The following is an 18,920-nucleotide window of genomic DNA, read 5'->3' on the forward strand; positions in this document are numbered from 1 at the left end:
AGTTTGATGTGAAGAATGCGTTTCTTAATGGGAATTTAGAGGAAGAAGTGTACATGGATGTGCCTCCTGGTGTTAAGAATTATCCAAGTGAAGCTGGCAAGGTGTGTAAATTGAGGAAATCGTTGTATGGCCTGAAGCAATCTCCAAGAGCATGGTTTGGAAGATTTTCAAAGTCCATGAGAGCTTTTGGATACAAACAGAGCAATTCTGACCATACCTTGTTTATCAAGCGGAAGAATGGCAAGATTACAGCTCTTATTGTGTATGTGGATGACATGATTGTTACAGGGGATGATCCGAAAGAGATGAATGAGTTGCAAAAGTATCTGTCAAAGGAATTTGAAATGAAGGATCTGGGACAACTGAAGTATTTTCTGGGTATTGAAGTTGCGAGGTCTAAGAAGGGAATTTCTCTGTCACAGAGGAAGTATGTTCTTGACTTACTGGCTGAAACGGGGATGCTGGACTGCAGTCCAATTGAGACACCCATTGAGATGAATCACAGACTTGCCATTTGTCCTGATCAAGTTCCAACTGATAAGGGAAGGTATCAACGTCTTGTAGGAAGGTTGATTTATCTTTCACATACTAGACCTGATATTGCTTATGCTGTGAGTGCTGTCAGTCAGTTTATGCATTGTCCTAGTGAAGAACATATGGATGCAGTTTTTCGGATTTTGAGGTATTTGAAGATGGCGCCAGGTAAAGGATTACTGTTCGAGAAAAAAGATGAATTGGAAGTTGTGGGATACACAGATGCAGATTGGGCTGGTGATAAAACTGACAGGCGGTCTACATCTGGGTACTTCACGTTTGTAGGAGGGAACCTTGTCACTTGGCGTAGCAAGAAACAGAAAGTTGTTGCCAGATCAAGTGCAGAAGCTGAATTTCGAGGTATGGCACATGGAGTCTGTGAAATGTTATGGATTCGTAATGTCCTGAAAGATCTAGGTTACAAGCTTAAACAACCTATGGATTTGCATTGTGATAATAAAGCTGCAATTGAGATTGCACATAACCCAGTTCAGCATGATAGAACAAAGCATGTGGAGGTTGACCGTCACTTTATCAAAGAAAATCTTGACAGAAAGGTTATTCGGTTTCCATTTGTAAACTCAGAAGAGCAGTTAGCTGATGTTCTTACTAAAGGAGTGTCCAGGAAGATATTCGACAGCTCGATTGACAAGTTGGGCATGATAGATATCTATGCACCAAATTGAGGGGGAGTGTAGAATCGCTGTAAATCTTATGTAATTATGATTCCTATTTAGGTAGGTTATCATGTAATTATAGGAATATCTGTTTCCTATTAGGGTTAGACGACTCCTCTTGTCCTTGTATATATACCCCTTTGTGGATGAATAGAATAATTATTGAAAACCCTAAATCAAAGTATTCTTTTCTACTCTCCCAGCAGGGCTTGTGACGGAATAGTCTCTTAATCACCACACCACCAAACACTAAGCAACCGCAAGCTAATACAGTTTTAATCATGAACTCCATCTTGCTATAGTAATTTATCAATGAGGAAACGTACTTTCTTCTAGTTAGTTCTGTTTAAAGGAACCTCAGCTTCGTGGACTCTATTTATAAGAATAACACTCCTCCATTTCTGATCCTCTTAGCATTAGGAAAGCATTAACCGCTTGCAACCAGGAATCAGACACTTTTGCTCTTTCCTGATCCACTTAAGATTAGGAAAACACCAACCCTTTGCAACCAGGAATAAGACTCTTTTGCTCTTTCCTTGTTACATTAGGCTAAGTCCACACCGTTTAGCTCCTACTCCCTGTTTGGCAGAGAATTCCGTATCTTACTGTTTAGCCCCGCAGTGATGAACTAATTCAAAGAAACTGAATTCGGAACCTACACGGCCTTCTGAATAGCCCATGTTTCTCCTTAGTCTTGTTTTTTTTTTTTTTTTTTTTTTATCATATCAACAACTAGTCTTTTGTGAGTCGAAGTCACAACCTCCCACTTACAAAGGGGAGACTTATGCCACTAGACCAAATGGTACTGGGCTTCTCCTTAGTCTTGTTGGAATTTAATTAGAATATTTCAAAATACCTACTATTTTTGAAACCTCCTTTGAACCGTTATTTGCAGATGAGCAGTGCTACAGACACCAAAAAATTATACCAAAAAGCAATACCAAATGACATGGCGTCTGAGTTGGCGTCTTACGTGTCATGACATTCAATTTAATAATTTCCAGCAAATTTCATTGATTTTATCTAGAAAACTAATTAATCAGCAAAAAAGAAGAACGTGATGCACCAAACAACCAAATCTGCTACGGCCCTTCCTAAAACAAAACAACCACATCTGCCAAATCAAAAGAGCAAAGAAATCTAGAGAAGAGCGCAAATAAATTACATCAAATCTGGGAGACTGTATATATAATAGTACAACTATTTCTTTCTCCCTCTAACAATATGAGAATTCATATTAAATTCATTTGAAGCTCATTTGAAACCCAGTAGAGATGGATCTGGCCATCAATTGAAAATCACCATTTCTCATTTACTCCATCACTACATATCTCTATTTCCAGCAGGATGAAACCCACCACCACTAACAGAATATAATAGATCATTATTCAATTGCCAATGAACTAATGAATTAAGCCATACACAACTTTGTATTCTATTTACTCTGTTTTGGTTGATGGCCTTTTCCTACAGTTGCATGTTAAAGCCTCCATGATTTAAGGTGGTTTAGGGTTCTTCATTCCTTTTGTTGTTGTTTATCATATACATTTTTTTTTCTAATTAAACAACAATAACTTTTAATTATTGATCTTTCCATTTAAAGAATAAAAATAAAATATAAGAATACATGCTAAAAATAGTTTGATGATATGGCACCTGCCACATCATTTGGTATTGATATTTGGGATCTCAAGCATTTTTGTTTGCGGATAGTAATAGTCATTAATTCTTTTTGTGTCATTAACTCTCTTTGATTGTGATTATTACAAAGATTTCATCAGTTTGGATTATTCATTTGGTTAACTCTTCAATTATATTGGTTCATTCCTTATTTGATACCTTCGGCTTTGATTTTTCCAGATCAATGTCATTATATTCATTTATGTTACATAAGTTACAAAGCTTAATTGCTATTGGCAAATTGTTACTGCATTAATCATCCTTACCATATATAATCTCTAGCTTTCCAAATCAAAACATGCAACAAGAAATTCAATCTCCTTTGTTTCCTTTCCGAGCTCAAAGTATTCATGTGTTTCCTTTAATTTGTCTATTCCACCAAAAGAAAGTTTCAAGCTGTTCGATATGATCCGAGTATTGTGAGTGTACACACCTACAAGGATCGAGGTTGTTGTACCCTGGAGGGTAGGGCGCCACTAACCTGCTACACCGAGACATTGTCTCCGAGGGGCGAAATCTACTCTTAAGGGCAGTGTTTACACGCCTCAACCTTAAACTCTTTTCGAATGATGTGTTCCTTGGAAGCCTACAAATTCAAGAGATAAGTCTTATAATTCTTGTTATTTTAATCTATATGACAATAAAATAATGATAATTATTTATTATTAAATTATATTGTATTTGTGTGATTTTGTAGGAGAATCAAAATATGGTGACAGAAGTAGCATCCATCGACCAAATTTTCCAACAATCTTAAGAGTAGAATTCGTTGGTGGATGTTTCCTTGTGGAAAGCTTGGACATAAAGATAAGTCTTTTATTCATTGAGTGAACATAATTCTCTGTCGTTAAAATTACTTTCAACTTCGAGAATTGAAAAGAATTACTGAAATTTTCCTTTGAGGATCACTATATCTTGAATTATATTTATGAATTAGTTGTTCATTTTTGCAATAGGAACGGTTTGATTTGGAATTATATGTGATTAGTTGGCTTTCTATTGATTGCAAAAGTATTGATTGCACTTTAATCATGCATTAAGTTTCGGTTATATTTTATTTACTTATGGCTTATGATCGTTTAAGTTTCTGCCTACATATTTAAATTACTCAATTGCATTCATTTTTGTTATTGGTGTTAGGTTATAACTTGAAAAACTAAATAGTTCTACATTTGAATGTTGATCCTATAATGTGCATTTTTCGGTTAGTAATGCATGGTGTAATGATGTTCTGAGTTGCATGCTACCAATAATTTTAGTTTTATTTGCATTCACTTCATTGTTCAATGGAATTATGTTTGTAACTTAAAAACTAACCGTTTCACACATTTACTTTTCTATATTAATTTCTGTGTATAATATCGTTTTACCATTTTCGTACTATTTATTTTGCATCATTGCTATTAACCTTATGGTTTAGCACGAGTTTTTAATTCTCTTTGTTATATGATTTGAACTTTTTACCGTTATAACTCGAAAAGTTGTTCCTTTGTTGTTGTCTTCGGAATACGTCCCTTCAAAGTTTTTTTTTCTTCAAGGAAGAAAAAAAAATTTGAAATGTTGCCTTCAGATTATTGTTTCTTCAAAAATAATAAAGTTGTTGCCTCTCAATATTTCCATTGATTGTTGATTAAGATGATGCCTCGGTTGCCTGAAAAATAAATGTGTTATCATGAATAATGCATTGAGAAATTATTTTGTCAATTTTACATTGACGGTTGCCTATGGCAATTTGATACCTCGGAATATAAATGTCCCTACGGTTGATGCCTTCGAAAAGAAAAATAATAATAATGTTGCCTTAAAGTTTGGTTACAAGTAATAAGGGTTGCCTCATTTACATCTTGAATGATGAATCGGACCCTATCCTATGGATTAGATATAACGGTTGCCTCGATACTTTAATGGTAATGAACATGGTTGCCTTGAGAATTTGGTCACCGAGAAAATAGTTGCCTGATTCTATATTATTGGTGCTTCCGGATATAATGCAGAGACAACAAGTCTCTAAACATGGTTCCCTAGCCATATTTGCTCAGATGATTAGCTCCATATGCTGCCTTAAGGTTTTGGGTTGCCTTTCGAATTTTCGTTGCCTTTCGGTCAATGTTGCTACAAAGCAAATAAATATATGCGGTTTTTATTCATTGACACCTCGATATTGTCCCTTATGCTGATGCCCTGAAAAAACTATCACATTAATTGCTGCCTTCGGTTTATGCTTTGAGAAAATGGACATTCGATGTACCTCCATGATCAAATTTAATTTTGATCAAGAATAAAGAGACATTTGATGGCTCCAAATGTGGGGGTGACTAAGGTATCCGAAGTCACGAAATCGGTAAATACTGTTGCCTATTAAATTCTCAAGTCCTTGACATGCGAAGATTCGTTGCCTAAATATATATGGCTTGATATTATCTTGCCTATATATATGAGCCAGACAGACTCAAAAATGTGGGGGTCAAGGAAAAACAAGAAAACTAGGTTCTTATATTTATATGAGATTGGATAACTAAAAATTCATTGAGGATTACTTACTATTGAGATTAATCAATAAGCTTTGTAGGTCAGAGTTGATTTTGGCCAATACTCTGACAAAATCACTAGACTAAAAGCCAAAAGCTACTAGTTAAAACATCGAGGGGGATGGGGCTTATGCCTATAGACAAAGATCAAGAGTGATGGTAACCCAACCTATGTGAATGGTGATCCCAGGAAGTAGGTTCATATGGGTAACAACAAGTGACTTGTTGATCAGTGGTGCACTATCAAAATAAAATTTGGAGTCCATCCCTATGGTGCATAGATAGTGCTTTAACTGGAACGTATAAGGATGAACTTTGTTCTTAATAAGTACCATAGCCCTTAAACATAGGTGGTGTGTTTGATTCCAGTACACACTTGATGGACTTACCTATATGAGTGTGGAAGTAGGGCCGCTTCCTATGAAACTTGGGCAAGTCTTCTAGAGCACTCATGAATATCCAGGTAGGGGTGCATGGCCTATTCGTACCCACCCGCGGAAAATGCTTGATTTCGAGAGTTCAGTGTGGATGGTAGTTCTCTGATTCATATTAAGAAATTTTGGTTCATAGAAAATTTTATTTTCACCAAGGTTTTGTGGGTCACGACTAATTTGTCCTATGGCTGGTTCATAGTCCAAAAGACACCAGTTTTGATGCATTGATTCTCACTTTCTTTTGGTATTCCTTGTCTTTCACTTTTCTATTTTGGTATTTTGAAATAGTGGGGGATTGTTGGAATTTAATTAGAATATTTCAAAATACCTGCTATTTTTGAAACCTCCTTTGAACGTTATTTGCAGATAGTAATAGTCAATTAGTCATTAATTCTTTTTGTGTCATTAACTCTCTTTGATTGTGATTATTACAAAGATTTCATCAGTTTGGATTATTCATTTGGTTAACTCTGCAATTATATTGGTTCATTCCTTATTTGATACCTTCAGTTTTGATTTTTCCAGATCAATGTCATTATATTCATTTATGTTACATAAGTTACAAAGCTTAATTGCTATTGGCAAATTGTTACTGCATTAATCATCCTTGCCCTATATAATCTCTAGCTTTCCAAATCAAAACATACAACAAGAAATTCAATCTCCTTTGTTTCCTTTCCGAGCTCAAAGTATTCATGTGTTTCCTTTAATTTGTCTATTCCACCAAAAGAAAATTTCAAGTTGTTCGATACGATCCGAGTATTGTGAGTGTACACCTACAAGGATCGAGGTTGTTGTACCCTGGAGGGTAGGACGCCACTTACCTGCTACACCGAGACATTGTCTCCGAGAGGCGAAATCTACTCTTAAGGGCAGTGTTTACACGCTTCAACCTTAAACTCTTTTCGAATGATATGTTCCTTGGAAGCCTACAAATTCAAGAGATAAGTCTTATAATTCTTGTTATTTTAACCTATATGACAATAAAATAATGATAATTATTTATTATTAAATTATATTGTATTTGTGTGATTTTGTAGGAGAATCAAAATATGGTGACGGAAGTAGCATCTATCAACCAAATTTCCAACAAGTCTTTGAACCAACAATCTCTGTCCCAAGCCCAAACAACATTTTATATTAGTACATAGCAAGCAAAGTAGGGAAATAAAACAAGTAAGACAACATATTTAGGAGTCTCAAAGTAGGAATAGCTGTAGCAAACAAATTACTAGCTATGACAATCAAAGCAGAGTCCAAATCAAAATTTCATTATTGCTTATAGACCTCTTCATCAAACCATGAGCACTCTTGCAAGCTTGACCATCATTTATGTATGTGATAACACAAGATCGCAATTTCTCTATTTGAAACAAATAACCACTAATATTATCACCATAAGAACTCTTGCAACTCAAAAATTGTAAGTTATTGTCTTGCTTGGATAACAATTATCATTTTATCATTTAGTAAGGACAATATACAGTTTAATAATGAAACAGTGAGAATCCTTGCAAAGTTAACAATTAATTATATATGTGATACCCAAAACAGAGGATCTCACTATTTCTAGATTATCGGAACTCTTGCAATCAAACATTGCAGTGAAGGAAAATCGATCAATTATTTAGAAGTATTGAGAATATTGCATCTTCAAATAATGATTACCTTTGTTGGCCATGGTAGACAGCAACTTTGAAGGATGGACATGTGACTCTTCACCTTCACATTCTGCTCCTGCTGCAGCCTCTCAAAAATTTCTTCCTCAGCATCTCCTGATACGTGAATGATTTTTTGATCTTCGAAAAATTGTTCTTGCTCATAATGCTGTCGACAAAAATCAATAATTAAGTAAAATTGTCAACAGAATTATGAGCATGTTAAGAAACTGATAAGTACAAGGCAAATTGATGCCATCCAGCCCTTGACTACTTAAAAGAAACTGAAGTCTGAACCTCAAACAGCCTGAGGCTTCAATAGTCCTTCATTTCTCCTCGGCCTCCTGAGCCAACAGTAGGAGCTCCTTATCTCTGTTCCAAACCCAAAAAACATGGTATGTTAATGAACTGAGCCCCAACAGCACGAAGAAAACTGAGCCCAACAGCACGAAGAAAATGTGGCAAATGAAAGAAGTAATCGACATATTTAAGTTGTGGAACTTAGAAATTGTGATTTATTTTTTAATTTGTAATGCTTGCTTGGATAACACTTGATCATCAGAAATTTAATAACATTTTATCATCAAAATTATGATGTTAGTAGGAATAGCTGTAGCAAACAACTTATCAGTCGGGACAATATACAGTCTAATAATGAAACTATGAGAATCCTTGCAAAGTTAACAATTATATATGTGACACCCAAAACACAGGTTCTCAGTTTCTCACTATTTTTATTTGAACAAAGAATAAGTAAGATTATCAGAACTCTTGCAGTCAGATATGGAAGTAAGGGATTATCAATTACCTTGCATTGAGGAAACTTAGAAGAATACTTTCAGGATTGTATACAACATTGTAGAGCAACCTCCAAAATGAACCACAGAATGTATAAACCTAAGGAGTGGAACTGTGGAAGTCGAGCTCTCAGCACTAGCCTCGAGATTAACAGATAACCGAAGCCTCAGACTCCAAAGCTAGAGAACAGGTGTAAGAAAAACCATAACCTAAAATGCCCCAGTTTTTTTAATATCTACCAAATAACTGTACAGATTCCAGAAAATGAATATTCGGCCAAGTCTGTGAGAGTTACCAATTTAGCATGATAATCCACCAAATATGACATCTATTCAGAAATCTCCTTCTGTATCTATACAAGTTTGTGATACTAATACCATGGCAACCATCCCACAAAATTGATTTAGTTTTACAGAACCTATGAGCATGAAGTAAGTCAAGTAACAGAGATCATTTCTTGGAAATCTGTTTACCCTAGACCGTTACAAGTCTTGCCCCAAGAAGGTATTGGCAAACAATCTAATACAGTCTAACCCAACATTAACTCGAAGACCAGGCAAATTGAATTTGCAAGCAACCAGAATATATAGTCCATCCCAAATCATATAATTTCGTATAGGCAATGAGATACTTTCACAGTCTATACAACCATGAAGAGAAGCTACAAACTAGAAACCAAACCACCAGAAAAGGCAAGTCTGACAACCAAATTCAATGATTCAACGAAATTGATCCTATTTAGGAAAAATATATCCACAAAAACAAAAGCTCCAAGTCCAGATTTTGTTAATTTCAAAGTTACAATGTATCAAACACATATGACCATACGCAAAGTCCCCAAAACATTGTTGATGAACCAACAATGTTTTTCAGTTCCAAACTTTAAATTATATTTAGTTTCAGAGAGTATCAACCACCATATAGGCGACATAGGATCCACCATCCCAGATTTCATTATATGAAAAGGCACAAAATTTATGTCACAACAACCCTCTATCAATTCAATCATGAAAATTATTGACAAGCTACAAAGCGCATAACAAACAACCACAAATCTAATAACAGTTCCAAACCAACTTAAAACAACCACCCAAAAGATTCCAAAAAAAAAAAAAAAATGGTTTCAAACACCAATACTCCAAATCTGGATGGATAGACAAAGCTTTCAAGTTGAATTATAATTGATTTCACACAGAGATTGTTTCAAACACCAATGTCGGAAAATGGGCCACCCCAAACCCAGAAAGAAACATCGAATTCATCCACAACTCAAATTCCAAAACATGTAAAATTGTAAAGACACCAAAACAATATGATATCAACCATCTATTTCATAAAGAGAATTACAGAGTCACTAATTAAAAACCTAAATCTGAACATAGAAGAACTAAAAGCAAAGCAGCTAGTTAGTCCAGAACCCTCCACACTAAGAACTTGTGAACTTGGTCACAGCCTTTGTACCCTCAGAAACAGCGTGCTTGGCCAATTCACCGGGAAGTACAAGCCTCACAGCGGTCTGGATCTCCCGAGAAGTAATCGTCGGCTTCTTGTTGTACCTCGCAAGCCTCGACGACTCCTGAGCGAGCTTCTCGAAGATATCGTTGATGAAGCTGTTCATGATTCCCATGGCCTTGCTGGAGATCCCGATGTCAGGGTGGACCTGCTTGAGGACCTTGAAGATGTAGATCTTGTAGGTCTCTACGCTCTTCTTGTTCCTCTTCTTCTTCTTGTCTCCGGCGGCGGCTCCGGCCTCCTTGGGGAGCTTCTTGCCGGCCTTGGGCTTCTTCTCTGCCGGGGCCTTCTCGGCGACGGTGGACTTCTTCTCCTCTGCCGGCTTCTTCTCGGCGGGCTTCTTCTCTGCCTTGGGCGCCATTTGGGGTTGGAGAGAGAGAGAGTTAGGGTTCGAGAATTTGGGAAATTGAGAAAGTAGAGAGAGATTGGGAGCGAGAGGGGTTGTGTGGGATTTGGAGATGTGGGGTGGTTTTAATATATAAGGGAGAGAGATCGATTCTTATTGGCTAAGAGAGGACTCGCGGGGATCGATGATTTGGCGTAGGGATCGGCCGTAAAATTAGTTTTGGGAAACGGCTTGCATCGACGGTTTAAAGAGAGTTTTGTCACGGATCGGTGACTTGGCTTGTGGACCTGGATGGTGGTTTTCCTCAAATGTTATCGACATTTTCTTTTCTTTTGGAAAGAACATAAAGCATCGACTTATTATAAAAATAAACATAAAGCATTGACCTTGTTTTTATCTCTAGACATCATATTTGAACTTTTGAAGTGAATTATACAGATGACATGGTCGAACTTATTGAATCAATTTATTTTTTTAAATAATCAACAGCGTTTGAGCCATATAAAACGAAATTTTTTTAAAAAGAAAATAACTATTAAAGATTAAAACTTTTGGGCAACCATGTCAAACAACAAAGCAAAAGTAGCCTTAGTAGGAACTCTATTGGTCCAAGTTGTATCATGACCTAGAGTGGCTATTGCATCAGTCACAAAGTCTGCTTCTCTTAAAACATGCTTGAATGAGATAGAATCAAACTGTGCAGCCAATTACCTTCGCATGTCTTCGATTATCTTGAAAAGTCTTGGGTGGTCTGAGGATTCCACAAACAGCATTAATGACGAGCTTAGAATCACCTTCGACTTCGATTTTCATGAAGCCTCGCTCTAAAGCTGTTGGATCATAATTCATATACATATTTGTGCCCTAAAACATGGAAATTACTTGTTCTAAAGTCCAATTTAATATTGACTAATCCAATTCCATGTTTTGTAGAAAATCTTGACAAGAGGAGAAAAAAGTGAAATTCTGTCAAATTTTCCGTGCACCACCACTTTTAGCGGCACAAGAGGCGTCGCACCACCACTCACGGTGATGCCATGTATTTTCAGGCCACATTCATGGAGGAGCAAGGAGGATGAGTACCATAGCATCTATTCCATTACATCCATTCACCATCATTCTATCTTAACCAAATTTCAAAATCTCTTGGTTCCAATTGGAGGATGATAGACCTTGAAGCAGTAGATGAGAGATGAAGACAAGCAGAGGAAAGGGCAGAAGCGTATCGGCAAAGAGTGACCAAAGCTTACAATAGAACAGTCAAAGAGAGAAGCTTCAAAGAAGGGGATTTAGTCCTTAGAACCGTTGACTGGGTAAGAAGACAGATGCATGGCCCTTCTAAGTTCGCAACTTAGTGGGAAGGACCATTTGTCGTTAAGGCCAGGAGTCTCACAGCAGTGGTTATTACCGTCTTGTTCATGCTAACAGCGGTGAGCTGACTGATCCCATCAATGGCAAATGGCTCAAGCCTTACCACTGTTAGACCTTAATACATGAAGGTCCCTATCTTATCATTTAGTTTCCTTTCCAATAAAAATACCTCTATCAATCTCTGTAGTCACTTGCAAATACACATCTTCTATTTTATTATTCAGAAGCTTTTGTATGGTACATCACCATGATGATGCCTAAATCTGTACCAAGAAGTTTGCAATGTGAAATGAAAAGGTGTTTCCAAATAAAATCACCATTGTCTTGCTCCATTTACTAAATCATCAGTATAAATCAAGATGCTTTAACTGAAGATTTCATGAATCTATACAAGGGGGCTAGAGTGAAAAAAGAAAAAAGCAAAAAAAAAGAAAGAGGCGATCACAGTTTGAAATCCCAGCAGCAAGATTCAATAATACAATTCCGGCAGTAAGCAAAATACTATTCGAAATTTAGCCCCCAACCTTCCTAGAAAAAAAAAAAAAAAAGAGAGAGAGACAAGCAAGACAAGAACAACTTCGACAATAGATAAAGATAAGCATTCATACATGTTGCTGCATTCAAAGTTTAGGCCTACTAAACAAGCTTCCATATACAAGCGCGCAATTAAAGCAAAAGTTGCATTGCACTCATGCTACAAAGCAGTATGAACCCTAGTACAAATAATGAAATAAGCAACCGTCGACCTTCCAAGAAGACTCCAGTACGCACTCCATAGCAGGCATAGGAACATCGTGCAAACTGGAATTCAAATCATCCTGAGCCTTGCGCAATTCTCCCTCAAGACGTGCAAGCTCCTTCTTGGTTTGTAAAACCATCTCCTGCAGACCACGAATTTAAACACACTGGTTCTCCGATCCTTCAGGCCTCATCATATAACCAAAGAAGTGTTCTACACCTTGTTTTAAGGAATCCAACAGGAAGCCAACATTAAAACCTGCCCCCATGAAATCACGGCAAGCATCTGATCTCCAAATAAGGAACACTTGTCCATCTTTTATCTGACAAACTTCCATGTTGTACAACATCATGCCAAGTTCCTTAATCAACTCGCACTTCTTTCTTGAAGTATAGTCTCGATCAATTAAGTTAAAGATATCTCCCCCACTATATTTCTCAGCAAATCTAACCAAAGGACCCGCTAACTCTAAAGGAATTTTCACGCCCGCAAAATCAGCAGTGTCTCCATTCAATGCTGGAGTAACGTCAGCCATGCTTAAAGCGGACTCCTCTTTAGAAGCAAATTGAATCATGAAGTTGTTCATACGGGTCGCCCACTCACTAGTTAACCCTTTAGCAGGCAAGCTTGGGTCGAGGCCTTGAGCCTCAATGATACTCATCTTATCAACCTCTGGAGCATGCTTATCGGACTCAACCAATAAAGCATGTACCGTTGTGTCATGACCAACCCCGTCATTACCATCACCGACATCCGAGGGATGATTATGCTCCTACAAAAAAAGAGGGAGGAAATCATTAGAAAAGAAAAATATGTGATCCTGTGAAATATTACATGCTTTTCACATTTCGCATTATCAAAGGGGCAAAACTCACTATCATATAACGCAGCAGTACCAAGTGCAGTATTACCACAAACTATGATGGCTGGGAAAGCATAAAGTCAGTACACATAAATACTTCAACGACATGCTGCATTATCGTAAATATATATATATATATATATATATATATATATATATATATATATATATATATATATATATGTCTGCGATGCTCAAACACACTTTGCAAGCAAGACCAAGAAATCAAAACAGACGCATGAGTAATGCAACATACCTCAAGAGAAGAAAGTGATTCCCTAATCTGTTACTCCAAGCAAATAACCATAATCATAGCAAAAGGCGCATCTCATTCCAATTTTGTTCTCTTTCATTTCTATTTTGTTGCACATGGATTATTTTACCTGAGAACTTGCTTCATTATAACTCATCTTACTTGCAAATTTATTCGTTCACGCTATTTAGTACTCATGGTTTTTCAAAAGTATTACTCCTGCTGTTGTTCCCAGCAGCAAATCATCTCTCTCATCTTTCAATTATCAAATCATACGTTTCCTTTTATTCTTTTTGTCACTCTTATTTCATTTTTCACACAATGTTGCAGGCATTTTATCACCATTCTTAACGCAAAAGTCATGCACTATATGACACACACTTCACATAACTAATACAGACGTTATCAATTTATATGTTACATTTCATTTAGTTTTACTTCTGTTAATTATTTGATTACATGATTTTCTTACTTTGTCCCACGACTTAGCAAGTAAACGCAACACTTTGACTTTTCAACTATAGTAATTAAACATTGATTTCAAATCACCGTGCATCTTGTTCTCTCAAATACTTATTTTTTATTTAGCAAACGTAATTATGCATACTACAACCACCTGACGCCTATATGCATTAAACCAATACACATACGCACACATGCCTCATTAATTTTAACACATCAGCTTGTTTAGCTATCTTATCTCTATGTCATTACTCATTTAACTACTTTTTCATTGTCACACCCCAAACCCGAGACCAATATTATATTGAAATATGATACCCGAATTCGTGATGTGGGTTGTTTCAAACAAAACTTCCTCAAAGAATAAATTAAAGTAAGAGAATTTGTAAATAAGTCTGAATAGTGCTTTTATTAGGAATTGAAATTATTATTTTTACAATACTGAAGTTGAACAAAAATATATTACATTATTTCTCTTGAAATAGTAGTAGAAAATAAAACATTCATTTATTTAGAGAATCACCCCACTTTCCCCAAGCGTCTACTCGTTACCTGAAAACAAGAAGGTGTAGCATCATGAGCAACACAAGCCCAGTAAGTACACAACTTACATTCTTATATTAATGTGTCTTATAAGAAATCAAACTTGGACAACCAAGTTAAAATGTACCAAGAACCATTTATAAGTTAATACGAATTCTTAAATATGTATATGTATACACACAATACACACACACATATATACAAATATATTCATTCGTGTGAATGGTTTATGAGACTGGTAATAAATCACTTAATCACATCTCCTTATTGAACCAACAAATATTGCAGCATTAATATGTGAAATAAACTTTAAGCAATACATGCTTGATTCTCTTTTCACTTAGCATCATAACATATTGATAAAATATATCGCAGACAGATATTTGATCAAAATAATATAAGTACACTTCTCTTCTTAGTGAATTTTCGGATTAACTGGTAACAAAACACAAATCCACGTGTTAGGGTCCGACGTACTATACCCAAAACACGGGAAAACCAGGTTGACTGGTATCAAATCATAAATCCACGTACTAGGGACCGACGTACTATTCCCAAAGTACGGGTAAGCCGCAGCATACCAAGGACACAACCAAGGCATGTATACTCAAAGTAAGCACCCTTCCTAAGAGTATAATAGTGCACTATCTGTAGGGACTAGGGCCCAAAGCTAACTTCCACATAACACCAAAACACGTTTACCAGTAATTCACTTAAGCACGGGGTAGTACTAATCACCCGGCTTCACAATTGTACTTCTCAAACATAATCAAATTCACAAAATACAATCTTTATGAATTATATATCGTAATATATATGTATATGTACGCACACATATAGATACATATATTTAGCAATAATCTCATATGAAAACATATGTAACATAATTGTATAACACAAATAAGTAAATTCACTTGCAAGCAACATATATAATAAAATAAATAAGCTTATACATAATTGAAATCAAGTAAAATAATAAAGCACAAACATTAAATGAGTAACTATACACAATTAATAAGCTTGTAAATAACTGAAATAAAGTAAAATAATAAAGTGCAAGCATTAAATAAGTATACACAATTTAACAAAATTATATTATAGTTAGTATTTCAGTTCTTATGTCCAAATCCATTGAAGTTCATCAACCATGTTCATGATTCTCCGATTAGAGTCATCAAACTTCAAAATGTGTTATATTGTCCATCACAAGTCCGAATTAGTCAAATGAGTACACCATTTCAAAGGATTTTTCACAAGGAATTCAATGGAATAAGTCATGTAGTCCAGATCAGAGGGATATAGTCCAGAAAGGGTGAAGAACCATAACAGTACAGAAACCGATATTTTTGATACTGACCTTTGATGTTTAAGTCTTTACGTACGGTGTATTTTACCATTAATTCTCAAACTTTCCAGATCACAAGTAGAGGTCCTAAGCTTCAAATTGATATAAAGTTTGTAGAAAACGGATAAGAAATGAGGGAGATATGAATTTTTGAAGTTGTGATGGCTGTATGAGATTTCCAGCGAGTTTAAAAGTTGAAAACTTTGATTAGCCATAACTTCTTCATTTCTTAACCTTTTTGAGTGATTCAAAAGCCTAAATTAAAGAACTTTTGATGAGGAATTTAATACTGTAATTAGTTTTGACAAAACAGAATTTGTTATATACGAAAATACGAGTTTGCAGCAAAGCAGATCCTTTTCCATTTTATCATTGATTATGCAATTTGATAAATCTTAAAGACAAAAGAATATAGGAAGGTATTCATGTACTTACTTAAGGAACTCAGAAGGTGAGGTGAAGATTTTGGTCTTGAAATCAAGCTTGGACTTCTTTGACAAAAAGGGAATTTCTTAAGAGAAAAAGAGTGAAGGATTTGTGTGAGAATCTTGAGTTTTCTCTTCAACTAAGGAGGCTTCAAATCAGTTTTGCACTTGATTGTTAAGCTTGTAGGAAAATATGATAGAGATCATGTGTTTATATAGGCTAGAAATAAGCATAAAATAAGTAAGTGACTAATTATTGTAAGGTGAATGGCTAATCCACTAAGGTGAGTGTCTAATTAGGATAAATGAGAAAAATAAAATTAAAAAGATAATAAAAGAAAGAAAGCATAAATCAGCTTGCTATATATATATATGTATATATATATATATATATATATATGTATGTATGTATGTACTCACATATCCATATGCACATTTACCCAATTAATAAGTAAAGAACTTTAGTGCTTTCTTAAGGTAAAAAAAATAGCAATAATTAGTACTAAAATAACATGCATCACAAAAATAACATAGATAATAGTCTTGGGTTTGAAAACAAATATCGAGTGTACACAAGTAATACGAACTAACGTATTTTAGAAAGTTTACTAGAACTCTAAAAATTTACCTATATAACTTGTAAGTATAGCATGTGGTATCATTGGTTTCTAAAAAAAAAGTGCTTAGAAGATACTTGGATTACTTCTAAGTTTAAGGTATCTTAGAGTGCTCTACAGTGATACTAAGTTTCGGGTTATTACATTCATAAACTAAGGATCTGATGAACATGCATGAAAGTATTTTCAACATACGGCAGCAAGCAAATAAAAGGCTAAAGGCTTCAATTCAAAAGCACATCATCACGGCAATGCAAAAAAAAAATCCAAGCTTTCGGTTTCGAACAAACAAGCTACCTGATCATTATTTTCATCCTCATTTGGACTTTGCTGCAAAGGCTCAAACTCCCCGTCAACCTAAGGAGAATATACTTTGAGCCAAAGGATCTCCGTGCATGTGACACATACAATAAAAGAAAAAAAATAGCTGGGACATACTTGATCGTCATTGTTCACACCGCCGTTTTTGATAGCCTGCGAAGAATTAACATTGTCAGATTTACAAAAAAAAAAAGTGAAAGAAGAATCTCTGCTATATAAAAAAATTAAAAAGAGAGAGAGCAACAAGGATGCGACAAACTTGGTTACCACCATCACTCATGCCTTCATCTTCGACAACCTACGAAAGAGAATCAGTTTTAGCTTCCTCCAAAAAAAAAAAAAGAGGAGAAGTCGTTGCAAAAAAAAGGGGAAGGAAGAAGAAGAAACAACCCGATCGTCACTATCTTGATTAATTACATCCTTGAGAGGCATTTCAGGCACATGATCAGATGCCTCTTTTGAAAAATTAATACGGTCCTCTTTAGAAGAATCAGTTGGACCCCCTTGAGAACCCTCTCCATGATCGGACTCCGTATCAGGCAACTCAACATAAACTGGAGGACCACGAGGAGAAGGAGAACTCATAGACTTTACACGATTGCTTCGATGAAGAGGGACACCAAAATCTACATCAGCCTTCCTCTTTGTCCTTTTTTTTCACTTCAAAACTTGTAGCATTCACTTGCTTTGCATGAGAAGTACCATTTGCTCGGGAAGTTAAAGATGTTTTCTTCTTCACCTCCTTGTTCTTTTGAAGCAACGTGCTTGGAGGAATCATCAACTTGACTCCATGACGGGTCGTATGCATGAACTTATCAAAATCCACTTTGGGCTTGAAGCGCCGAATAGGTTTTTGGGTGTTTTGTTCCTTCACATTACCCTTGTCACTTGCCTTCTTGTCATGCTTTCTTCCTTCTTTCTTCGCACTCTTAGCTTCAAAACCTTTTAAATAACCGACAATCTTTCTAGTACCATCGCTGTCAGAGGCAGAGGGACACAAGGGCACACTGGGTCACGTGCCCCAGTTTTGATTTTCAGAACGTATATATTATATATTAACTGGACAAATGAATGAATGATAGTCTAGTTCAGTTGGTAGAGCACAAGGCTCTTAACGTTGTGGTTTCGATTCCTATGGGCGTCTTTGTTCTTTTTTAGACCAAGAATGATTGCAGATCAGTTTTGTCCCTTTTGGAGTTTGGACCCTCTTTTGATAATCTAATATTAAGGTACATATTAGAGTACCTCTAATTCCGAAAGTCTTTTTGACATCAATCGCATAATTAATTATTCATATTTTCTTTTTACTTATGGATTTTTAAATCCAATACTGAAATTATTAAAAAAATATATTTATTAACATCAATAAAAATTCTCAACTAATTCTTTTGTCAATTATAAACTTTTTTTTTTTTTTACAAAGATGTTAAAAGGACTAAATATTGTTTAGTCCTTGGACTTTTGATCAAAAAACATTTCAGTCCCTGGCCTTCTAATTTCACATGTTTAGTCCTTATACTTCAAAATTTCGGACCAATAGGTCATTTCCGTCTAAAACCTCAGTTAAATAGTTGACATGGCAATTTTTCGACATCAAAATGTCTATTATGCCCTCAGTTCTTTTTTTTATAATTTTTTTTCTTTCTTTTTTTTCTGTTTTTTTTTTTCCCTTTTTTATCTCTTCTTCTTCCTTTTTTCTCCATGAAAATCTCCGCCGTCAAGTTTCGCAACTTCAAACTCAATCTGGCATCTCTTCCCCAATCTACATCTACCTCCGCCTCATCATCTCCTACCCAGATGACGTTCATGAGCAGA

The 18,920-nt window shown here is 35.6% G+C and overlaps 1 protein-coding gene across 1 annotated transcript; it reads right to left on the reverse strand.

The window, feature by feature from the left end:
• Positions 1-9,622: 9,622 nt before the first annotated feature.
• On the reverse strand, positions 9,623-10,280 carry LOC133733712 (probable histone H2B.1). Its single transcript, XM_062161354.1, has one exon. It carries the CDS (start codon positions 10,180-10,182, stop codon positions 9,736-9,738), a length of 447 nt encoding a protein of 148 aa, XP_062017338.1. The 5' UTR covers positions 10,183-10,280; the 3' UTR covers positions 9,623-9,735.
• Positions 10,281-18,920: the final 8,640 nt, after the last annotated feature.

The sequence above is a fragment of the Rosa rugosa genome, chromosome 2, assembly GCF_958449725.1.
Source record: "Rosa rugosa chromosome 2, drRosRugo1.1, whole genome shotgun sequence".
NCBI lineage: Eukaryota > Viridiplantae > Streptophyta > Magnoliopsida > Rosales > Rosaceae > Rosa > Rosa rugosa.

Coding starts and splice junctions, on each gene's coding strand:
- LOC133733712 (XM_062161354.1), bottom strand. CDS start 10,182: ATGGCGCCCAAGGCAGAGAAGAAGCCCGCCGAGAAGAAGCCGGCAGAG.